At 43.9% G+C, this 26,384-nt stretch overlaps 1 protein-coding gene across 1 annotated transcript in view; it reads left to right on the top strand.

Annotated features, from left to right (window-relative positions):
• Nucleotides 1-25,770, top strand: part of LOC121001602 — a 98,627-nt gene extending 72,857 nt beyond the window's left edge. Inside the window, exon 12 of the mRNA XM_040432765.1 lies at nucleotides 24,836-25,770. Within this exon, the coding sequence (XP_040288699.1) occupies nucleotides 24,836-24,994 (159 nt within the window). The 3' untranslated portion in view covers nucleotides 24,995-25,770. The remainder of the gene's footprint in view (nucleotides 1-24,835) is intronic.
• The last annotated feature ends 614 nt before the right edge of the window (nucleotides 25,771-26,384 follow it).

Below are 26,384 nucleotides of genomic sequence, written 5' to 3'. Positions count from 1 at the left end.
CTGCATAGAAATTGAGATGTTTCTACCAGATTTTCCAAGTTATTACTGGGGTTCCTTCCAGTAGTGGAACACCCTGTGATCAGTTTATCGACGGGACACCCTTTTTAAGCAGTACAATATCACATTTTCTCAGAATCTGATAACTGTATATGGTGTGGGGTTACGCTCTGGTAGATAGGGTAAGTGGGTGCAGTACAGAGGCAAAATACAAGTTCTAAACTTAAAACGTTTATTCACACTTGAGGCAATTGCACAAAACAGCACGTAACTTTGCAGTCTTGGTGTTAATTCACACACAATGGAAAGTTGATATAACACAAGTCACCTTGCTGGCAGTTCTGCTTCCAGTAGTCCACAGCAGGCTTTAGGGGGCCTGTTTTCCCAGAATGCGTCTCTCAGCCCTCCATCACGGCACAAAGCCTCAGATCCCCAAAACAGAGACCTCTCTGCTGAGCCCAGGCACTTAAACTCTGGTCCGGTATTTGACCTCACCTGGCTGAAAACTAGCCCAGCCGCACTTGCTGGGAGGAAAATAGCTGCCTTGCCAGAAACAACCCCTCACTGTGTCACAATGGGGATAGGGGGTTCAAATACTACTTCATAAGGATCACTTTACCATAAAATTAATAGTCCAGCCTATAACAATCTGCCTTCAGCTTGAATTTGTTTGGTACAAATTTACATAGTGACTTTGAAGCTTTCTTCTTCTATAGAACATTATGCAAGTTCTGCTTTTCACATCAGGAAACAGCCATCCAAAACACGACATGTAAATTACAATAATAGGGGGTATTGTCTCTTTGCCCCTTTTAATTTGAATTTAAAGGGTTTGTTCACTTTTATTATATTGATGACCTATCCTCAGACTTCACTTAAATAGGAGGGGGCCATCCTATTGACGTGAATGGGACAGCGGAGTTGTAATTAAACTGCTTGCCACTGCAATGTCAACAGCGGACAGGTCAACGGAGAAGAGAAGGCAGCCCTTGTACGAGTGCTGCGTTCTCTTCAAACAGCTGATCGGCAGGGGTTCAGGCAGTCGGACCCCCAAAGATCTGATATTGATGACCTATCCGGAGGATAGGTCAACAACAGTATAGCAAAAGTGGACAACCCATTTAAGCAAGGGCAACATCTGAATGGAGTTTGTATGTTCTTTCTCATTGCCCATTGAAACACTTATAATAAAATAATAAACAGCTTTATTAAACAATTACTTGGGAAGGAACTGGGAAGCAGCCAGCAGGTAGCCATCCCCTGTGATGTCACAGCCCTATAAAACCCTCATCTTGCGTGGTCTCCGCCATTGTCCTGTGAGCTGAGCATACTGTAGGGAGAGATGTGGCAAGTGCTCATGGACAGTGTTGTTGCAAAGTGTTTTAAAAAAGAATATTGGATAGGGAAAGTGCAGGGAGACTGCAGGGAGAGTGTATTGCCATGCGCATCGCGTTCTAGTGCACAAACATTGCCTGTGATCCTGCTCATCCATTATTTTGCAGGTGAGATGCAAATTTTTACATTACATTTTATCTTTGTTTTTGACCTACTCCTGTTTTTGACAGACAAATACTGACCGTATGAAAGAGGTCATTAACCACCTCAGCCCCCAGTGCTTAAACACCCTGAAAGACCAGGCCACTTTTTACACTTCTGACCTACGCTACTTTCACCGTTTATTGCTCGGTCATGCAACTTACCACCCAAATGAATTTTACCTCCTTTTCTTCTCACTAATAGAGCTTTCATTTGGTGGTATTTCTTTGCTGCTGACATTTTTAATTTTTTTGTTATTAATCGAAATTTAACGATTTTTTTTGCAAAAAAATGACATTTTTCACTTTCAGTTGTAAAATTTTGCAAAAAAAACGGCATCCATATATAAATTTTGCTCTAAATTTATTGTTCTACATGTCTTTGATAAAAAAAAAATGTTTGGGTAAAAAAAAAATGGTTTGGGTAAAAGTTATAGCGTTTACAAACTATGGTACAAAAATGTGAATTTCCGCTTTTTGAAGCAGCTCTGACTTTCTGAGCACCTGTCATGTTTCCTGAGGTTCTACAATGCCCAGACAGTAGAAAAACCCCACAAATGACCCCATTTCGGAAAGTACACACCCTAAGGTATTCGCTGATGGGCATAGTGAGTTCATAGAACTTTTTATTTTTTGTCACAAGTTAGCGGAAAATGATGATTTTTTTATTTTTTTTTCTTACAAAGTCTCATATTCCACTAACTTGTGACAAAAAATAAAAACTTCTATGAACTCACTATGCCCATCAGCGAATACCTTGGGGTCTCTTCTTTCCAAAATGGGGTCACTTGTGGGGTAGTTATACTGCCCTGGCATTCTAGGGGCCCAAATGTGTGGTAAGGAGTTTGAAATCAAATTCTGTAAAAAATGACCTGTGAAATCCGAAAGGTGCTCTTTGGAATATGGGCCCCTTTGCCCACCTAGGCTGCAAAAAAGTGTCACACATCTGGTATCTCCGTACTCAGGAGAAGGTGGGGAATGTGTTTTGGGGTGTCATTTTATATATACCCATGCTGGGTGAGAGAAATATCTTGGCAAAAGACAACTTTTCCCATTTTTTTATACAAAGTTGGCATTTGACCAAGATATTTATCTCACCTAGCATGGGTATATGTAAAAAGACACCCCAAAACACATTCCTCAACTTCTCCTGAATACAGAGATACCAGATGTGTGACACTTTTTTGCAGCCTAGGTGGGCAAAGGAGCCCATATTCCAAAGAGCACCTTTCGGATTTCACAGGTCATTTTTTACTGAATTTGATTTCAAACTCCTTACCACACATTTGGGCCCCTAGAATGCCAGGGCAGTATAACTACCCCACAAGTGACCCCATTTTGGAAAGAAGACACCCCAAGGTATTCCGTGAGGGGCATGGCGAGTTCCTAGAATTTTTTATTTTTTGTCACAAGTTAGTGGAAAATTATGATTTTTTTTTTTTTTTTTTCCATACAAAGTCTCATATTCCACTAACTTGTGACAAAAAATAAAAACTTCCATGAACTCAATATGCCCATCAGCGAATACCTTGGGGTCTCTTCTTTTCAAAATGGGGTCACTTGTGGGGTAGTTATACTGCCATGGCATTCTAGGGGCCCAAATGTGTGGTAAGGAGTTTGAAATCAAATTCTGTAAAAAATGACCTGTGAAATCCGAAAGGTGCTCTTTGGAATGTGGGCCCCTTTGCCCACCTAGGCTGCAAAAAAGTGTCACACATCTGGTATCTCCGTACTCAGGAGAAGTTGAGGAATGTGTTTTGGGGTGTCTTTTTACATATATCCATGCTGGGTGAGATAAATATCTTGGTCAAATGCCAACTTTGTATAAAAAAATGGGAAAAGTTGTCTTTTGCCAAGATATTTCTCTCACCCAGCATGGGTATATGTAAAATGACACCCCAAAACACATTCCCCACCTTCTCCTGAGTACGGAGATACCAGATGTGTGACACTTTTTTGCAGCCTAGGTGGGCAAAGGGGCCCATATTCCAAAGAGCACCTTTTGGATTTCACAGGTCATTTTTTACAGAATTTGATTTCAAACTCCTTACCACACATTTGGGCCCCTAGAATGCCAGGGCAGTATAACTACCCCACAAGTGACCCCATTTTGTAAAGAAGAAACCCCAAGGTATTCCGTGAGGGGCATGGCGAGTTCCTAGAATTTTTTATTTTTTGTCACAAGTTAGTGGAAAATGATGATTTTTTTTTTTTGATTTTTTTTCATACAAAGTCTCATATTCCACTAACTTGTGACAAAAAATAAAAACTTCCATGAACTCACTATGCCCATCAGCAAATACCTTGGGGTCTCTTCTTTCCAAAATGGGGCCACTTGTGGGGTAGTTATACTGCCCTGGCATTCTAGGGGCTCAAATGTGTGGTAAGGAGTTTGAAATCAAATTCAGTAAAAAATGACCTGTGAAATCCGAAAGGTGCTCTTTGGAATATGGGCCCCTTTGCCCACCTAGTCTGCAAAAAAGTGTCACACATCTGGTATCTCCGTACTCAGAAGAAGTTGAGGAATGTGTTTTGGGGTGTCTTTTTACATATACCCATGCTGGGTGAGATAAATATCTTGGTCAAATGCCAACTTTGTATAAAAAAATGGGAAAAGTTGCATTTTGCCAAGATATTTCTCTCACCCAGCATGGGTATATATAAAATGACACCCCAAAACACATTCCCCACCTTCTCCTGAGTACGGAGATACCAGATGTGTGACACTTTTTTGCAGCCTAGGTGGGCAAAGGGGCCCATATTACAAAGAGCACCTTTCGGATTTCACAGGTAATTTTTTACTGAATTTGATTTCAAACTCCTTACCACACATTTAGGCCCCTAGAATGCCAGGGCAGTATAACTACCCCACAAGTGACCCCATTTTGGAAAGAAGAGACCCTAAGGTATTCGCTGATGGGCATAGTGAGTTCATGGAAGTTTTTATTTTTTGTCACAAGTTAGTGGAATATGAGACTTTGTATGAAAAAAAAAAAAAAAAAAAAAAAAACATCATTTTCCACTAACTTGTGACTAAAAATTAAAAATTCTAGGAACTTGCCATGCCCCTCACGGAATACCTTGGGGTGTCTTCTTTCCAAAATGGGGTCACTTGTGGGGTAGTTATACTGCCCTGGCATTTTACAGGGGCCCTAATGTGTGGTAAGTAGGTAAATGACCTGTGAAATCCGAAAGGTGCTCTTTGGAATGTGGGCCCCTTTGCCCACCTAGGCTGCAAAAAAGTGTCACACATCTGGTATCTCCGTACTCAGGAGAAGGTGGGGAATGTGTTTTGTGGTGTCATTTTACATATACCCATGCTGGGTGAGAGAAATATCTTGGCAAAAGACAACTTTTCCCATTTTTTTATACAAAGTTGGCATTTGACCAAGATATTTATCTCACCCAGCATGGGTATATGTAAAAAGACACCCCAAAACACATTCCTCAACTTCTCCTGAGTACGGAGATACCAGATGTGTGACACTTTTTTGCAGCCTAGGTGGGCAAAGGGGCCCAAATTCCTTTTAGGAGGGCATTTTTAGACATTTGGATACCAGACTTCTTCTCACGCTTTGGGGCCCCTAAAATGCCAGGACAGTATAAATACCCCACATGTGACCCCATTTTGGAAAGAAGACACCCCAAGGTATTCAATGAGGGGCATGGCGAGTTCATTGAAAAAAAAAATTTTGGGCACAAGTTAGCGGAAATTGATTTTTTGGATTTTGTTCTCACAAAGTCTCCCTTTCCGCTAACTTGGGACAAAAATTTCAATCTTTCATGGACTCAATATGCCCCTCAGCGAATACCTTGGGGTGTCTTCTTTCCAAAATGGTGTTATTTGTGGGGTGTTTGTACTGCCCTGGCATTTGAGGGTCTCCGCAATCATTACATGTATGCCCAGCATTAGGAGTTTCTGCTATTCTCCTTATATTGAGCATACAGGTAATGAGATTTTTTTTTTCCGTTCAGCCTCTGGGCTGAAAGAAAAAAATGAACGGCACAGATTTCTTCATTCGCATCGATCAATGTGGATGAAAAAATCTCTGCCAAAAAAAGAAAAAGGAGGGGAAAGGCGTCTGCCAGGACATAGGAGCTCCGCCCAACATCCATACCCACTTCAGCTCGTATGCCCTGGCAAACCAGATTTCTCCATTCACATCAATCGATGTGGATGAATAAATCATTGCCGGGATTTTTTTTTTTATATATACAAAGTGTTTGCCAAAGTATATGAACACCGCCACCTCCTCAGCTCATATGCCTCGCAAACATATCTTTTACTGCAGAGGAGAAATCTCGTCTTGCAGCGCCGCATACACCGACTTGCGTGTAATCTGACAGCAGCGCAATGCTTCTGTCCGAATGCACATCAGTGCTGCAGCTGGTCGATCGGTTGGTCCACCTGGAAGGTAAAAAAAAAACAAAACAAAAAAGAAAAAACCAGGCCGCAAAGCAATAACTTTATTAACTTTAGAACAGAACATATTAACTTTTTTAAACTTTTTAAACTTTTTTACTTACCGGTAATTTATTTTTTGTTTTGTTTTTTTTACCTTTATAGAACAAACCTCTCCTTCCCCATGGGACAATGTGCAAAGCGCAAATCGCCCAAAGATGTGGCGAAGTACGTTATGCACTTTATCCCAGGTGAAAGGAGAGGTTTGCAGCAGCTGTGAGAGAAAGGGCCCTAATAGCCCTGTGTGCCTGTCCTGGTGAGATGTGATCCCTATGCTAGGTGTACCTGTGTGTGGTACTTCCGGAAACACTCTCCTAAGCATAGGGCAGGGTGGTCCGGACAGTCAGGACAGAAATAGCGGGTGTCACGCCTTATTCCACTCCTGCTACAGACACGACATTTTTTTCGGGGTGGCGGTTGGGTTGAGGTACCAGCAACGACACTGGGGAAATGTCGCTCGTGTAGACGGCTAACTACACTGGTGGATGGGGCCACGGAACCTCCTGGGTAAAGGAGGTTCTCGATGATCTCTTCCTGGAATTTGAGGAAGGATCGTGTTCTCCCAGCCTTACTGTAGAGAACAAAACTATTGTAGAGCGCCAATTGAATTAAATATACAGACACCTTCTTATACCAGCGTCTGGTTCTGCGGGAAACTAAATAGGGAGCCAACATCTGGTCATTGAAGTCCACCCCTCCCATGAGCAAATTATAGTCGTGGACTGAGAGGGGCTTTTCAATGACACGGGTTGCCCTTTGAATTTGTATTGTCGTGTCTGCGTGAATGGAGGAGAGCATGTAAACGTCACGCTTGTCTCTCCATTTCACCGCGAGCAGTTCTTCGTTACACAAGGCAGCCCTCTCCCCCCTTGCAAGACGGGTGGTTACAAGCCGTTGGGGGAAGCCCACGCGACTAGTTCGCGCGGTGCCACAGGCGCAAATCCGTTCTAGAAACAAATGCCTAAAGAGGGCCACACTTGTGTAAAAATTGTCCACATAAAGATGGTACCCCTTGCCGAATAAGGGTGACACCAAGTCCCAGACTGTCTTCCCACTGCTCCCCAGGTAGTCAGGGCAACCGACCGGCTCCAGGGTCTGATCTTTTCCCTCATAGATCCGAAATTTGTGGGTATAGCCTGTGGCCCTTTCACAGAGCTTATACAATTTGACCCCATACCGGGCACGCTTGCTTGGGATGTATTGTTTGAAGCCAAGGCGCCCGGTAAAATGTATTAGGGACTCGTCTACGCAGATGTTTTGCTCAGGGGTATACAAATCTGCAAATTTCTGGTTGAAATGGTCTATGAGGGGCCGAATTTTGTGGAGCCGGTCAAAAGCTGGGTGGCCTCTGGGACGGGAGGTGGTGTTGTCGCTAAAGTGCAGGAAACGCAGGATGGCCTCAAATCGTGTCCTGGACATAGCAGCAGAGAACATGGGCATGTGATGAATTGGGTGCGTTGACCAATATGACCGCAATTCATGCTTTTTTGTCAGGCCCATGTTGAGGAGAAGGCCCAGAAAAATTTTAAGTTCGGAAACTTGGACTGGTTTCCACCGGAAAGGCTGGGCATAAAAGCTTCCCGGGTTTGCGGTTATAAATTGTGTGGCATATTGGTTGGTCTCTGCCACGACTAAGTCCAAGAGCTCCGCAGTCAAGAACAGCTCAAAAAATCCCAGGGCCGTACTGATCTGAGCCGTCTCAACCCGAACTCCGGACTGGGCGGTGAAAGGGGGAACTACTGGTGCGGCTGAAGTTGGTGACTGCCAATCAGGGTTTGCCAGCACCTCAGGGATTCTAGGGGCTCTACGGGCCTGTCTGTGCGGTGGCTGCGACGGGGTAACTAGTGCACGTGCCACCGTACCAGCTTCAACTGCCCTTCTGGTGCTCGCTACTTCACCAGGTTGTACGGCAGTGCTGGTACTAGGTCCAGGAAGGGCTGCGCTGCTGGTGTATGCCTCACCACGTGATCCGGCAGCGACAGCCCCACTCTGCTGCTCTTGAAGCGGATCCTGCATAACCTGTGGTCTAGCGACACGGGGCCGGGTACGCCTGGTGCTGCCAGGGACCTCAACCTCCTCGTCCGAACTTTGGGTCAGAGAGCCACTGCTTTCTACAGGTTCATATTCTGACCCGCTAGATTCGTCAGATGAGGGTTCCCACTCCTCATCCGACTGGGTCAGAATCCTGTAGGCCTCTTCAGAAGAATACCCCCTGTTTGACATTTGGACTACTAAATTTAGGGGTATTCCCTGAGACTACCCAAGAAAAAAAGCAAGCCTGTCTTACAAAGGGGAGGCTAGCGAAGTACCGGAGGCCGCTGCGGTTGATAAAAAATATCAAAACTGATTTTTTTTATCGCCGCAGAGCGTGTAAAGTGAATGTGCAGTGATCAAAAAAATTTTTTTGTCACTGCGGTGGGGCGGGCGTGGGTGAACGCACGTGTGGGCGACCGGTCAGGCCTGATCGGGCAAACACTGCGTTTTGGGTGGAGGGGAAACTAAAGTGACACTAATACTATTATAGATCTGACCGTGATCAGTTTTGATCACTTACAGATACTATAAAAGTACAAATGCTGATTAGCGATACGCTAAACAGCGAATAAAAGTGACTGCGGTGCGGTGGGGTGGGCGCTAACTGATGCTAACTACCTAACCAAGGGGCCTAAACTATCCCTAAAACCTAACAGCCAATACTAGTGAAAAAAAAAAGTGTCAGTTTACACTGATCACTTTTTGTCTTTCACTAAGTGATTGACAGGGGGCGATCAAGGGGTTAATTTGGATGATGGGGGTGATGGATGGTGATCAGGGGCTAAGGGCAGTGTTTGGTGTGTACTCACAGTGATGTCTGCTTCTCTGCTGGATCCAACCGACGAAAAGGACCAGCAGAGAAGCAGAGAAGCCATATAACAGATCATATTTACTAATATGATCTGTTATATGGCTTGTGATTGGATTTTTTAAAAATCGCCAGCCTGCCAGCCAATGATCATTGCTGGCAGGCTGGTGACGAACTTGTTCTTTAACTTTTGCCGGCCCGCGATGCGCATGCGCGGGCCGGCTTGGAGCGAAATCTCGCGTCTCGCGAGAGGACGCGCCGGCGCGTCCAGGAGGAATTAAACAACCACCTCCAGGACGCGTCTGTGCGTACAGCGGTCCGGAGGTGGTTAATAGTCCTGCATGCAAAAAAACGACTTCAGATGTAAATGGCTAAAATGAATGCAAATTGAGCATAAAGCCTCTTTCACATAGTATTGGTTAGTATTTTGTATCAGTATTTGATATACAGCAGGTATTCAGACTGTGCAGCTTCACTACACACTGGCTTATTATACTCCAGTTGGTGCTGCCACCTGATAACCTGGTTCATTCACCCGAGCATTCATTCACACACACACCCTGCTGATTAATTGCTGGCTGCATTCATGCAAAACTGATCCCATTATTTCTGACCTACATTGGTGGTACAGTGTTGATCATGCTAAGCTAGAGGTAAACTAGGCGCCCACTCAATTACTAAATAAGCTGATTCTCAGTGTTGTCATTTGGTAATGACAGCACCTCTTGTCAGGTGCAGCTGGCGGTTATTACTGCTTCCATATTTTGTTTGGTTTCACACTTCATACCATGCGGTTGATATTCTCTGCTTGGATTTGGAGGAGCTGGTGTGTGGACCTTGCCTGTGATCCTGCTCATCCATTTTCTATAAGATAAGTTGTACTGCTCCTTGCATTTGGTTGTTCCCTTGTGCTTGTTGTTACTAGACCTCAGGGAGATGCTGGTCCGTTCACCTGGGAAGGAACCAGTATTCTCATTCCCTTTCACTACCTTTAGGGCATCTCAGGGCTCCTAGGGTTTAGGTTACGGCGTATGTATTTTCCCACCTTCAGGGTCTATACAGTTGCAAAAAAAGGTATGTGAACCCTTTATTATGGATGATCACAGTCTGCTTAAACTAATAACACACAAATAATTAAATGTTACCATGTTTTTATTGAACACACCATGTAAACATTCACAATGCAGGTGGAAAAAGTATGTGAACCCTTGGATATAATAACTGGTTGAACCTCCTTTGGCAGCAATAACTTCAACCAAACGTTTCCTGTAGTTGCAGAACAGACGTGCACAACGATCAGGAGTAATTCTTGACCATTCCTCTTTACAGAACTGTTTCAGTTCAGCAATATTCTTGGGATGTCTGGTGTGAATCGCTTTCTTGAGGTCATGCCACAGCATCTCAATCGGGTTGAGATCAGGACTCTGACTCGGCCACTCCAGAAGGCGTATTTTCTTCTGTTTAAGCCATTCTGTTGTTGATTTACTTCTATGCTTTGGGTCGTTGTCCTGTTGCAACATCCATCTTCTGTTGAGCTTCAGCTGGTAGACAGATGCCCTTAAGTTCTCCTGCAAAATGTTTTGATAAACTTGGGAATTCATTTTTTCGTTCGATGATAGCAAACCGTCCAGGCCCTAAAGCAGCAAAGCAGCCCCAAACCATGATGCCCCCACCACCATACTTCACAGTTGGGATGAGGTTTTGATGTTGGTGTGCTGTGCCTCTTTCTGTCCACACATAGTGTTGTGTGTTTCTTCCAAACAGCTAAACTTTGCTTTCATCTGTCCACAGAATATTTTGCCAGTACTGCTGTGGAACATCCAGGTGCTCTATTGCAAACTGTAAACGTGCAGCAATGGGGTTTTTTTTAGACACCAGTGGCTTCCTCTGTGGTATCCTCCCATGAAATCCATTCTTGTTTAGTGTTTTACGTATCGTAGATTCGCTAACAGGGATGTTAGCATATGCCAGACACTTTTGTAAGTCTTTAGCTGACACTCTAGGATTATTCTTCACCTCATTGAGCAGTCTGCGTTGTGCTCTTGCAGTCCTCTTTACAGGACGGACACTCCTAGGGAGAGTAGCAGCAGTGCTAAACTTTCTCCATTTATAGATAATTTGTCTTACCGTGGACTGATGAACAGCAAGGCTTTTGGAGATACTTTTAGAACACTTTCCAGCTTTATGCAAGTCAACAATTCTTAATCGTAGGTCTTCTGAGAGCTCTTTTGTGCGAGGCCTCATTCACATCAGGCAATGCTTCTTATGAAAAGCAAACCCACAACTGGTGTGTGTTTTTTATAGGGCAGGGCAGCTGTAACCAACACCTCCAATCTCATCTCATTGATTGGACTCCAGTTTGCCGACATCTCACTCCAATTATCTCTTGGAGATGTCAGTCTAGGGGTTCACATACATTTTTCACCTGCACTGTGAATGTTTACATGGTGTGTTCAATAAAAACATGGTAACATTTAATTCTTTGTGTGTTATTTGTTTAAGCAGACTGTGATTGTCTATTGTTGTGACTTACATGAAGATCAGATCACATTTTATGACCAATTTGTGCAGAAATCCATATCATTCCAAAGGGTTCACATACTTTTTCTTGCAACTGTACATACTGACAGGAGTCAGGGCCAGATCTAGGGGTTTCCTAGGAGGGGACCTTTCCCTTCTCCCTAGCCTTGAGGCCTAGTTCTTTGTCCTCTCCCTTCTGTTGTCTTCTGGTGTCCCTCCTCCCCCCATTATTTGTGACACACTCCTAGTGCAGAGTGGCTGCGTGTCTGGTTCTAGTGTGGCTGTAACGCGGCTGCTGCTTGCAGGATATATATATATATATGCGGCCCCTCCCCTCAGGGGAAGCCAAGCCCACAGTGCGGCGAATCATTCTGTCCAGCATGTATCTGTGGGAGGCTCTATCTACAGTGTATGCACTGTCAGTTTTTGCAGGGAACATCAAAGCGGCCATAATAGCAGGAGGAGTAAATCGAGGGACAAATGAGGTATTCAAAGTCATACATAACCTATATATCAGATGTCAATGTGCATATGCCACCCCCTCCCCCCAATTCCAGTACCAGGGAGTCATACAGTGCAACGGGACATAGTCATTGCACAATATATAACAATCCGACGATTGCCACAGTCATATATCACAATGGGGATTTACCATTGCCTGAATTGCCCCATATTGATGATTGCCATCTAGTGGTGAGAGAAAAAGGAGATATTAAAGTCCCTATCTATTGTTCAGCCAGGTACTGCTCATTTGCCACATAAATGTGGATGTCAGATACTTGTAAATTGATGAGTATTGATCACCCGATACAGCAGGCATAAGAGATATAGTATGCTCATTGAGACCCTCTGGTGTGACCATCCAAAGGCGGAAAGTTCATTGGGCCTTCTTTTGTAGCAGTTTCTTCTCGAGGTCACCACTCCGTGGTGAATGTCTCACTATTTCCAAACTCTGGAACTGGATGTCACAGATGTCACCCTGTTGTTTGTGAACTATGTGGTGTTCAATAGAGGTGTCCGACAATTGCGTATATCATTCAGGTCTTCCACAATATGGTGTCTGAACTCCCTCACTTTTTTGCTAACATACAGTATTGTAGTCCATAATTGCAAGTGGGCAAATAAACTATTCCAGTGGTCTTGCAGTTAAAGGGGTTCTCCAGGTTCAGAGCATACCCATATTTTCACCCAGACAACCCCACTAAGATAATGCTCTCCCTTGCCCCGCACTGGATCACGCAGGGCAAGGGCTTGTCTGTTTACCTAGGCACACTGCTAGGCGGAGGCTTCCGCCCAGCAGTGTGTTCGATGACGTCACCGGCTCTGATGGGCTGTCTTTAGCGCTGCCCTAGCCGTTTTACAGGCTAGGGCAGCGCTAAAGCCCACCTATCAGTCCCGGTGATGTCACCGGGCTCACTGCTGGGTGAAAGCCTCTGCCTGGGAGCCCTAAGAAGAGCCCGGTACATCACTGGAACTCCAGAAAATGCCTTTGCCCTGCGCAATGCTGTTCCCACAACTGAATTTTCCTGTGAGACCTGACCAACCGTGTTTGAGATTCAAAGCAACTATGGACTGGCCTGTTTTTTCAGGTTGCGGCCCCAACAGTATGTAATTGCCAGGGATCTCACCACCAGGTGTCCCACATCTGAGTTCTATGGTACTATACCCCGGTAACATGAGAGTACTTCTCACTCTTGAATGTGAATAGCATTATAAGTAGGGATGATTCAGCATCATAAGTAGCGATGATTTAGACCAGTTCATTATCTGCTTCATGAATTCTTGGGTTCAGTAGAATGTCACAGTTCACACTCATTGTGGGAGATTTATCAAAACTGGTGCAAAGGACAACTGACTTATTGCCCATAGCAACCAATCAGATTCCACCTTTCATTTTTCAGAGCTCCTTTGCAAAATGAAAGGTAGAATCTGATTGGTCAACTAAGCTTATGGGCAACTAAGCCAGTTTTCCTTTACACCAGTTTTTATAAATGTCCCCCATTGAGCAATTACGACACAATCTAAGATATTTGCCTATTTGTATCTTCTTTCTAAGGGGTGTGGGATGCCAAATATCCCACCGCAAAATACTGTTAGTGGCTGTGCTCTTGCAATACAATCGGGTGCCCAGCCTACCATTCAGATCTTGGAAAATGGTTAGGTCTAGGGAGGTGATCTGGGAGGTGTTAATTTCCGGTGTGAAGTATAGGCCCAGGTTGTTGCTGTTCAATTTGGACACAAAATTTGAAAACGTGCCAGTGTCACCATTCCAAAGTATGAACACGTCATCGATATAATGCAGCCAAGTGCAATACGTGCAGAATAGTTTGAAAGAGGTTTTCTGCAAACACAATTTTACGTTCCCACCAGCCCAAGTAGAGGTTAGCATGCGATGGAGCACAGGAACTCCCCAGTGCCACTCCCCTGAGCTCGTGGTACATGCGCCGATTGAAAAGGAATACATTGGGGGAGATTTATCAAACTGGTGTAAAGTAGAACTGGCTTAGTTTCCCATAGCAACTAATCAGATTCCACATTTCATGTTTTACAAATGAAAGGTGCAATCTAATTGGTTGCTATGGGCAACTAAGCCAGTTCTACTTTACACCAGTTTGATAAATCTCCCCCATTGTGTTCCAGAATGAACCCTAGAATAAACTCGTTGTGGGGCCAGAGGTGGATAGCATGTCCATACAGGAAGGTGCTGACAGCTGCACACCCTTTATCATGTGGTATTGAGTGATTATCAGATATGGACATTGACCCCATTGTCTGTGGATATATTTGACTTCACTAAGTGCCTTAATACATTCCCCTTGTGATAATCTATTAATATAACGCTCCCCACACCCTGATTAGTATAACTATACATTTGAGTCTAACAGCCATACGTTGATCTTTTATACAAGTTAAAGCTACTTTCACATCAGTGTTTTTGCAGATCCGTCATGGATCTGCAAAAACGCTTCCGTTACCATAATACAACCGCATGCATCCATGATTAATGGATCCGGTTGTATTATGTCTTTTATAGCCATGACCGATCCGTCATGAACAACATTGAAAGTCAATGGGGGACGGATCCGTTTTCTATTGTGTCAGAGAAAACTGATCCATTCCCATTGATTTACATTGTGTGTCAGGACAGATCCGTCTTGCTCCGCACCACATTGCAGACAGAAAAACGCTGCTTGCAGGGTTATTCTGTCCGCGATGGGAACGCAACCAAACAGAACGGAATGCATTGGTGTATTCCGTTTCGTTCAGTTCAGTTTTGTCCCCATTGACAATGAATAGGGACAAAACTGAAGCGTTTTCTTCCACTATTGAGATCCTATGAGGGATCTCTATAGCGGAATTGAAAACGCTAATGTGAAAGTAGTCTAAGGGCTTGTTCACATCACCGTTTAGCTTTCCGTTCTTCTGATCCGTCAGAAGAAGAGAGAGAGAAAAAAACAGGATCCAGTAAAAAAAAACTGATCCTGTTGCATCAGCTGTCATCCGTTTGAGCCATTTTCGTCTGAGATCTGTTTTTTTAGACAGAAACAAAAGTACTGCATGCAGGACTTTTTTTCCAGTGTAAAAAATGGATCTCAGACGGAAATGGCTCAAACGGATGACAACTGATGCAACAGAATCCTTTTTTTTTCTCTCTCTCTTCCTCTGACGGATCGGAAGAATGGAAAGCTAAATGGAGATGTGAACTCAGCCTAAACAACTTGGGGGAAATGCAGATGTCACTCTGGAAGCTTCTGGGGGCTAAGATACACCACTCCTATTTCGACTTAAATTCTGACTTACAATACCAGTGAGATATGGGAGTTCCTTCCCACTTTTAAAAGTAATTGTTTAATAAAGTTGTATTTTAAACGTTTCAATGGGCAATGAGAAGTAATTACCTTACATAGAGATGTTAACCAATTTATCTGTTTGAGTGAGCCAACTCGAGTATGTATGTTCTTCTCATGTTTGCATGGGTTTCCTTTCCTCCCTTATTGCACAAACATATTGATAAGTTGTTCCGTTTTCCGTGATTTTCTGTGGACCCATTGACTTTCAATGGGTCCGTTGAAAACTCGGATAATGTTTGTCATCCGCGTCCGTGATCCGTGTTTCCAGTCCGTCAAAAAAATATGACCTGTCCTATTTTTTTCACGGACAACGGTTCGCGGACCCATTCAAGTCAATGGGTCCGTGAAAAAACACGGAGGCACACAAGATTGTCATTCGTGTCCGCGCGTCCGCGTCCGATTTTTTCCTATCATTTGCAAGGCAAACTTGACTTAGATTTTTTTTCACTTTCCTTCATGTCTGGTGATCCTCCAAAAATCAAGGAAGACACACGGAAACAAAAACGGAAACGGATCACGGAACAACGGAACCCCATTTTGCGGACCGTGAAAAAATACTGTCGTGTGCATGGGGCCTTAATCCACATTGGATTGATACAGTCCAACAACTGTCAGGCTGATTTTTCAAAAACTAGGTTGAGAATGTTTTGGGCTTTTCTACTGATATGCATTTTGCATAGTTGCCAACAATTTATGGACTAAAAAAGGGCAGGGTTTATGATAATCTGCTTCAAAGGGGGCGTCTCTGGCAGGGCTTAAAATATTCCATGATTTGAGATAGAAATGCTAGTAAATACGTACTTTCTCAATGCACAGTAGTCACAGACCTAAAGTATGAAAATGTCAATGTTGGATTAACAGAGAGAGATTTACAAAATACACAACTTTAAAGAGGTTGTCTCATCATGGACAATGGGTGCATATCGCTAGGATATGCCCCCGTGTCTTATAGGTGCGGGTCCCACCACTGAGACCCATACCTATATCGAGAATGGAATCCCGCAAGGTGGTGGCTGGAGGATTCCAGTCCGGCCACCACCAAGCCGGCTCCCCATAGAAGTGAATGGGAGCGTACCGCGCATGTGCCACCCCCGCTCCCATTCATTTCTATGAGGCTGACGGAAATAGCCGAGCCAGCACTCGGCTATTTTCTCAGGCCCCATAGAAAATGAATAGAGGGCGGCAGCGCATGCGCAGTGCGCCCTCCTTCACTTTCGGGGCTCCGTTCTCGATATAGGTGCGGATCCCAGTAGTGGGACCTGCACCAATAAAACAATGGGGGCATAGCCTAGCGATATGCCCCCCATTGTCCATGATGAGACAACCCCTTTAACCACCTCCCGACCGCCTAACGCACGGATGCGTCCGGAAGGTGGTTGATTCATTCCTCCTGGACGCATCCGTGCGTCATCTCGCGAGACGCGAGATTTCGGGTATTGCCGGCCCGCGCATGCGCATCGCGGGCCGGCAAAAGTTAAAGAACAATTTCGTCACCAGCCTGCCAGCAACGATCATTGGCTGGCAGGCTGGCGATTTTCAAAAAATCCAATCACAAGCCATATAACAGATCATATTAGTAAATATGATCTGTTATATGGCTTGTCTGCTCCTGTGCTGGTCCTTTTCGTCGGTTGGATCCAGCACAGGAGCAGACTGAACTGTGAGTACACCAAACACTACACCTTAGCCCCAGATCACCCCCCTGCACCCCAATTAACCCTTTGATCACCCCTTTGATCGCCCCTGTCAATCACTAGTGAAAGGAAAAAAAGTGATCAGTGTAAACTGTCACTTTTTTTTTTCCACTAGTATTGGCTGTTAGGTTTTAGGGATAGTTTAGGCCCCTTGGTTAGGTAGTTAGCGTCAGTTAGCGCCCAGCCCACTGCACCGCAGTCACTTTTATTCGCTGATTAGCGTATCGCTAATCAGCATTTGTACTTTTATAGTATCTGTAAGTGATCAAAACTGATCACTGTCAGATCTATACTTGTATTAGTGTCACCTTAGCTCGCCCTCCACCCAAAACGCAGTGTTTGCCCGATCAGGCCTGATCGGTCGCCCACACGTGCGTTCACCCACGCCCGCCCCGCCGCAGTGACAAAAAATTTTTTGTTTTTTGATCACTGCACATTCACTGTACACGCACTGCGGCGATAAAAAAATCAGTTTTGATATTTTTTATCAACCGCAGCGGCCTCCGGTACTTCGCTAGCCTCCCCTTTGTAAGACAGGTTTGCTTTTTTTCTTGGGTAGTCTCAGGGAATACCCCTAAATTTAGTAGTCCAAAATGTCAAACAGGGGGTATTCTTCTGAAGAGGCCTACAGGATTCTGACCCAGTCGGATGAGGAGTGGGAACCCTCATCTGACGAATCTAGCGGGTCAGAATATGAACCTGTGGAAAGCAGTGGCTCTCTGACCCAAAGTTCGGACGAGGAGGCTGAGGTCCCTGATAGCACCAGGCGTACCCGGCCCCGTGTCGCTAGACCACAGGTTACGCAGGATCCGCTTCAAGAGCAGCAGAGTGGGGCTGTCGCTGCCGGATCACGTGGTGAGGCATACACCAGCAGCGCAGCCCTTCCTGGACCTAGTACCAGCACTGCCGTACAACATGGTGAAGTAGCGAGCACCAGAAGGGCAGTTGAAGCTGGTACGGTGGCACGTGCAGTAGTTACCCCGTCGCAGCCACCGCACAGACAGGCCCGTAGAGCCCCTAGAGTCCCTGAGGTGCTGGCAAACCCTGATTGGCAGTCACCAACTTCAGCCGCACCTGTAGTTCCCCCTTTCACCGCCCAGTCTGGAGTTCGGGTTGAGACGGCTCAAATCGGTTCGGCCCTGGGATTTTTTGAGCTGTTCTTGACTGCGGAGCTCTTGGACTTAGTCGTGGCAGAGACAAACCGGTATGCCACACAATTTATAACCGCAAACCCGGGAAGCTTTTATGCCCAGCCTTTCCGGTGGAAACCAGTCCAAGTTTCCGAAATTAAAATTTTTCTGGGCCTTCTCCTCAACATGGGTCTAACTAAAAAGCATGAATTGCGGTCATATTGGTCCACGAACCCAATTCATCACATGCCCATGTTCTCTGCTGCTATGTCCAGGACACGATTTGAGACCATCCTCCGTTTTCTGCATTTTAGCGACAACACCACCTCCCGTCCCAGAGGCCACCCAGCTTTTGACCGGCTCCACAAAATTCGGCCCCTCATAGACCATTTCAACCAGAAATTTGCAGATTTGTATACCCCCGAGCAAAACATCTGCATAGACGAGTCCCTAATACATTTTACCGGGCGCCTTGGCTTCAAACAATACATCCCAAGCAAGCGTGCCCGGTATGGGGTCAAATTGTATAAGCTCTGTGAAAGGGCCACAGGCTATACCCACAAATTTCGTGTCTATGAGGGAAAAGATCAGACCCTGGAGCCGGTCGGTTGCCCTGACTACCTGGGGAGCAGTGGGAAGACAGTCTGGGACTTGGTGTCACCCTTATTCGGCAAGGGGTACCATCTTTATGTGGACAATTTCTACACAAGTGTGGCCCTCTTTAGGCATTTGTTTCTAGAACGGATTTGCGCCTGTGGCACCGTGCGACCTAGTCGCCGGGGCTTCCCCCAACGGCTTGTTACCACCCGTCTTGCAAGGGGGGAGAGGGCTGCCTTGTGTAATGAAGAACTGCTCGCGGTGAAATGGAGAGACAAGCGTGACGTTTACATGCTCTCCTCCATTCACGCAGACACGACAATCCAAATTGAGCGAGCAACCCGTGTCATTGAAAAGCCCCTCTCAGTCCACGACTATAATTTGCTCATGGGAGGGGTGGACTTCAATGACCAGATGTTGTCTCCGTATTTAGTTTCCCGCAGAACCAGACGCTGGTATAAGAAGGTGTCTGTATATTTGATTCAATTGGCGCTGTATAATAGTTTTGTTCTCTACAGTAAGGCTGGGAGAACACGATCCTTCCTCAAATTCCAGGAAGAGATCATCGAGAACCTCCTGTATCCAGAAGGTTCCGTGGCCCCATCCACCAGTGTAGTTAGCCGTCTACACGAGCGACATTTCCCCAATGTCGTTGCTGGTACCTCAATCCAACCGTCACCCCGAAAAAGATGTCGTGTCTGTAGCAGGAGTGGAATAAGGCGTGACACCCGCTATTTCTGTCCTGACTGCCCTGACCACCCTGCCCTATGCTTAGGAGAGTGTTTCCGGAAGTACCACACACAGGTACACCTAGCATAGGGATCACATCTCACCAGGACAGGCACACAGGGCTATTAGGGCCCATTCACTCACAGCTGCTGCAAACGTCTCCTTTCACATGGGACAAAGTGCATAACGTACTTCGCCACATCTTTGGGCGATTTGCGCTTTGCACATTGACCCATGGGGAAGGAGAGGTTTGTTCTATAAAGGTAAAAAAAAAACAAAAAAAAAAAAAACACCAGTAAGCAAAAAGGTTAATGTTCAGTTCAAAAAGTTAAAGTTTCTATGTTCTCTTCCAAAGTTAATAAAATTATTGTGTTGCGGCCTGGTTTTTTCTCTTTTTTTTTTTTTTTTTTACCTTCCAGGTGGACCAACCGATCGACTAGCTGCAGCACTGATGTGCATTCGGACAGAAGCATTGCGCTGCTGTCAGATTACACGCAAGTCGGTGTATGCGGCGCTGCAAGACGAGATTTCTCCTCTGCAGTAAAAGATACGTTTGCCGAGGCATATGAGCTGAGGAGGTGGCGGTGTTCATATACTTTGGCAAACACTTTGTATATATAAAAAAAAAAATCCCGGCAATGATTTATTCATCCACATCGATTGATGTGAATGGAGAAATCGGGTTTGCCAGGGCATACGAGCTAAGTGGGCATGGATGTTGGGCGGAGCTCCTATGTCCTGGCAGACGCCTTTCCCCTCCTTTTTCTTTTTTTGGCAGAGATTTTTTCATCCACATTGATCGATGCGAATGAAGAAATCTGTGCTGTTCATTTTTTTCTTTCAGCCCAGCGGCTGAACGGAAAAAAAAAATCTCATTACCTGTATGCTCAATATAAGGAGAATAGCAGAAACTCCTAATGCTGGGCATACATGTAATGATTGCGGAGACCCTCAAATGCCAGGGCAGTACAAACACCCCACAAATAACACCATTTTGGAAAGAAGACACCCCAAGGTATTCGCTGAGGGGCATATTGAGTCCATGAAAGATTGAAATTTTTGTCCCAAGTTAGCGGAAAGGGAGACTTTGTGAGAACAAAATCCAAAAAATCAATTTCCGCTAACTTGTGCCAAAATTTTTTTTTTTCAATGAACTCGCCATGCCCCTCATTGAATACCTTGGGGTGTCTTCTTTCCAAAATGGGGTCACATGTGGGGTATTTATACTGCCCTGGCATTTTAGGGGCCCCAAAGCGTGAGAAGAAGTCTGGTATCCAAATGTCTAAAAATGCCCTCCTAAAAGGAATTTGGGCCCCTTTGCCCACCTAGGCTGCAAAAAAGTGTCACACATATGGTATCTCCGTATTCAGCAGAAGTTGGGGAATATGTTTTGGGGTGTCATTTTACATATACACATGCTGGGTGAGATAAATATCTTGGTCAAATGCCAACTTTGTATAAAAAAAATGGGAAAAGTTGTCTTTTGCCAAGATATTTCTCTCACCCAGCATGGGTATATGTAAAATGACACCCCAAAACACATTCCCCACCTTCTCCTGAGTACGGAGATACCAGATGTGTGACACTTTTTTGCAGCCTAGGTGGGCAAAGGGGCCCACATTCCAAAGAGCACCTTTCAGATTTCACAGGTCATTTACCTACTTACCAGACATTAGGGCCCCTGGAAAATGCCAGGGCAGTATAACTACCCCACAAGTGACCCCATTTTGGAAAGAAGACACCCCAAGGTATTCCGTGAGGGGCATGGCAAGTTCCTAGAATTTTTTATTTTTTGTCACAAGTTAGTGGAAAATGATGATTTTTTTTTTTTTTTTTTTTTTCATACAAAGTCTCCTATTCCACTAACTTGTGACAAAAAAAAAAAAATTCCATGAACTCACTATGCCCATCAGCGAATACCTTGGGGTCTCTTCTTTCCAAAATGGGGTCACTTGTGGGGTAGTTATACTGCCCTGGCATTCTAGGGGCCCAAATGTGTGGTAAGGAGTTTGAAATCAAATTCTGTAAAAAATGACGAGTGAAATCCGAAAGGTGCTCTTTGGAATATGGGCCCCTTTGCCCACCTAGGCTGCAAAAAAGTGTCACACATCTGGTATCTCCGTACTCAGGAGAAGGTGGGGAATGTGTTTTGGGGTGTCATTTTATATATACCCATGCTGGGTGAGAGAAATATCTTGGCAAAAGACAACTTTTCCCATTTTTTTATACAAAGTTGTCATTTGACCAAGATATTTATCTCACCCAGCATGGGTATATGTAAAATGACACCCCAAAACACATTCCTCAACTTCTCCTGAGTACGGGGATACCAGATGTGTGACACTTTTTTGCAGCCTAGGTGGGCAAAGGGGCCCATATTCCAAAGAGCACCTTTCGGATTTCACAGGTCATTTTTCACTGAATTTGATTTCAAACTCCTTACCACACATTTGGGCCCCTAGAATGCCAGGGCAGTATAACTACCCCACAAGTGACCCCATTTTGGAAAGAAGAGACCCCAAGGTATTCGCTGATGGGCATAGTGAGTTCATGGAAGTTTTTATTTTTTGTCACAAGTTAGTGGAATATGAGACTTTGTATGAAAAAAAAAAAAAAAAAAAAAAATCATCATTTTCCACTAACTTGTGACAAAAAATAAAAAATTCTAGGAACTCGCCATGCCCCTCACGGAATACCTTGGGGTGTCTTCTTTCCAAAATGGGGTCACTTGTGGGGTAGTTATACTGCCCTGGCATTCTAGGGGCCCAAATGTGTGGTAAGGAGTTTGAAATCAAATTCAGTAAAAAATGACGAGTGAAATCCGAAAGGTGCTCTTTGGAATATGGGCCCCTTTGCCCACCTAGGCTGCAAAAAAGTGTCACACATCTGGTATCTCCGTACTCAGGAGAAGGTGGGGAATGTGTTTTGGGGTGTCATTTTATATATACCCATGCTGGGTGAGAGAAATATCTTGGCAAAAGACAACTTTTCCCATTTTTTTATACAAAGTTGTCATTTGACCAAGATATTTATCTCACCCAGCATGGGTATATGTAAAATGACACCCCAAAACACATTCCTCAACTTCTCCTGAGTACGGGGATACCAGATGTGTGACACTTTTTTGCAGCCTAGGTGGGCAAAGGGGCCCATATTCCAAAGAGCACCTTTCGGATTTCACAGGTCATTTTTCACTGAATTTGATTTCAAACTCCTTACCACACATTTGGGCCCCTAGAATGCCAGGGCAGTATAACTACCCCACAAGTGACCCCATTTTGGAAAGAAGAGACCCCAAGGTATTCGCTGATGGGCATAGTGAGTTCATGGAAGTTTTTATTTTTTGTCACAAGTTAGTGGAATATGAGACTCTGTATGAAAAAAAAAAAAAAAAAAAAAATCATCATTTTCCACTAACTTGTGACAAAAAATAAAAAATTCTAGGAACTCGCCATGCCCCTCACGGAATACCTTGGGGTGTCTTCTTTCCAAAATGGGGTCACTTGTGGGGTAGTTATACTGCCCTGGCATTCTAGGGGCCCAAATGTGTGGTAAGGAGTTTGAAATCAAATTCAGTAAAAAATGACGAGTGAAATCCGAAAGGTGCTCTTTGGAATATGGGCCCCTTTGCCCACCTAGGCTGCAAAAAAGTGTCACACATCTGGTATCTCCGTACTCAGGAGAAGGTGGGGAATGTGTTTTGGGGTGTCATTTTATATATACCCATGCTGGGTGAGAGAAATATCTTGGCAAAAGACAACTTTTCCCATTTTTTTATACAAAGTTGTCATTTGACCAAGATATTTATCTCACCCAGCATGGGTATATGTAAAATGACACCCCAAAACACATTCCTCAACTTCTCCTGAGTACGGGGATACCAGATGTGTGACACTTTTTTGCAGCCTAGGTGGGCAAAGGGGCCCATATTCCAAAGAGCACCTTTCGGATTTCACAGGTCATTTTTCACTGAATTTGATTTCAAACTCCTTACCACACATTTGGGCCCCTAGAATGCCAGGGCAGTATAACTACCCCACAAGTGACCCCATTTTGGAAAGAAGAGACCCCAAGGTATTCGCTGATGGGCATAGTGAGTTCATAGAACTTTTTATTTTTTGTCACAAGTTAGTGGAATATGAGACTTTGTAAGAAAAAAAAAAAAAAAAAAAAAATCATCATTTTCCGCTAACTTGTGACAAAAAATAAAAAGTTCTATGAACTCACTATGCCCATCAGCGAATACCTTAGGGTGTGTACTTTCCGAAATGGGGTCATTTGTGGGGTGTTTGTACTGTCTGGCCATTGTAGAACCTCAGGAAACATGACAGGTGCTCAGAAAGTCAGAGCTGCTTCAAAAAGCGGAAATTCACATTTTTGTACCATAGTTTGTAAACGCTATAACTTTTACCCAAACCATTTTTTTTCTACCCAAACATTTTTTTTTTATCAAAGACATGTAGAACTATAAATTTAGAGCAAAATTTCTATATGGATGTCGTTTTTTTTGCAAAATTTTACAACTGAAAGTGAAAAATGTCATTTTTTTGCAAAAAAATCGTTAAATTTCGATTAATAACAAAAAAAGTAAAAATGTCAGCAGCAATGAAATACCACCAAATGAAAGCTCTATTAGTGAGAAGAAAAGGAGGTAAAATTCATTTGGGTGGTAAGTTGCATGACCGAGCAATAAACGGTGAAAGTAGTGTAGGTCAGAAGTGTAAAAAGTGGCCTGGTCTTTCAGGGTGTTTAAGCACTGGGGGCTGAGGTGGTTAAGGCTGGGGCTACATGACCATCTTGGTCAGAACACTCCTTGCATGAACATTGAACTGAATGGGGTCACAGAGTGACTCACATGTTGCCATGGTCCCGGAATTGCAAAAAATCCAGCACTTCTGAGGTCATGGGTAGGCTTGAGCGAATCAAGCTACAGATCATAGATCCCAAGTCGATTTGTTCAAAAACTTCGTTTTAAATGATATTTCCATACAACATTAAAATGTATTGGCTCCTCAGAGGAAAACTTTATCTCGCCCAAAGTTACGCAAGACTTCCGTGAATGACTTTGGTATTCCTATCTGCTTATTTAAAAACGTTTAAAAATAGGAATCCAAAGTCGGGTTCGGTACTGGCTGGTACCAAAGCTCACTCTGGATTCCTATTTTAAAATGTTTTTAAATAAGCAAATAGGAATACCAAAGTTATTTACCGAAGTCTTGCGCAACTTCGGTACAATACATTTTAATGTTGCACGGAAACAGCATTTCAAACTTATTTTTTGAACGAATGACTTTGGATCTATGATCAGAAGCTTGATTTGCTCAAACCTATTCCTGGGCACAGCAACTTGTACATCGTTCTGCTACCCCATTCAGTTCGATGGCTGCAGTGCTGCACAGCAGTCGTTGGTCGTGCAAGGAGTGTGATGGCCAAGATTGCCGTGTAGCTCCAGCCTAACTATATGTTTGATTTTTGCAGGTGGAGGTGGATATGAAAGACACAACCATGAAGGACTATAATGATGATGGAATCACTTATGCCGAATTGAATAAAATCTCACTAACACAGAACACACAATCATATACACCCACAGACACTAGCTTATATGCTGAAGTGAAAAAAAAATTACCACAGTGATAAGAAAGGGATAAAATAAAATACTGTGGACTCATGTTTCAGTGGCCTCAGCTTACAATATTTTCACCATATAATGGCATTTCCAGAAACTATATTTAACGTTCAATGTCTTAAACCTGTATTACTAAAGTGGATGCACTGATTGGCTATCTAGAAGTGCCACTCTACAGTATAGTGTGGTACAACATGATCTACTGCTCTTTACTGGTGCCAGAATGAGCTGCTCCTTTGGACACCAGGTGAGTGTGGCTCCATTTTATTTTCCTGGCACACTGCATGTGTACAGGAAACTGAAAAAGCCCCTGTCCACTACATAGAAATTGATTTACATCTTCCAGAAAATATTTTTGACAATCTTTAATCTCCTTTTTTTATTATCATTTTTGGTTGACATTTTATGGTTTTCGAATCAATAACTACCGGTAGTTTTGCATACAGTTATGGTTTCAAGTTACAAAGTTTTTTTAACTTTCAATGTTTATCCCAGTCAGGACCAACTAATATTGTAATTTGAGGGACCCCTACTATGTGAATATATGTTTACTTTCATTTTATTAAACAAAAGTAATATCCAGATACATAGGTTTCAAATCAACTGATACATAAATATTCAGAATCACAAGTCTATTTTGTTGATGCCTAGATGACAGACCCCTACTATGTGAATTTAATTCTTTAATCTGTTAATACATAATGTATGCAATTGTGTTTGCCTGTATATCTTGTGCACTTAAATAAGTAGTTAAACTAATAAAATGGCTGCCTATTCTATTTCACACTTTGTTTTGTTTATTAGCAAGGATATAACATGGTCTTTGGGTTGTCTCCTTAAAAAAACAGCCTCAGGCAGTATTAGTTAAAGCAATAATTACGCTACCTTCTTTCACACAATAGTTGCAAAACATACTTGATCTCACGCAAGGCACGTAAGCTTAGTGGTTGCAGTACTCCATAAAGGGAATCTGTCACCATGATCTTGGACTAGTATCTGCAGTAATACATGAGCGGTGGTGCAGATAAGAAGTTCAGATTGCTCTTTTTTATTTTCCAACAGCCCCCCATTCTCTTGCTGTCAGCATTTAAAGCTGCACTAAAATACATTGTCGGGACCAACCGTCTCTATATAATTTTCTACGCCAGTTTATGGCGTGGAAAATGGTCTTAAACTACGCCAGCAAGGAAGCTTGTGTAGTTTAAAGCATATTGCTTGGCCGGTGGCACCAAGCGCCAAAGTCATGTAGAGGCCTGCACCTCTGCATAACTTAGGCACGTCTGCTGCAGTGCTGTATGATTAAGACCGGTGTCTAAATCACTGGTCTTAATAAATGACCCCCTTAGTGTCTCCCACTCAATTCTCAATCTTTACATTCAGACAGCTCATAGAGTTCCA

The sequence above is a fragment of the Bufo bufo genome, chromosome 1 (genome assembly GCF_905171765.1).
Source record: "Bufo bufo chromosome 1, aBufBuf1.1, whole genome shotgun sequence".
Taxonomy (NCBI): domain Eukaryota; kingdom Metazoa; phylum Chordata; class Amphibia; order Anura; family Bufonidae; genus Bufo; species Bufo bufo.
Note: the sequence above shows the minus strand (reverse complement) of the source record. Positions and strands in the feature narration are given on the sequence as shown.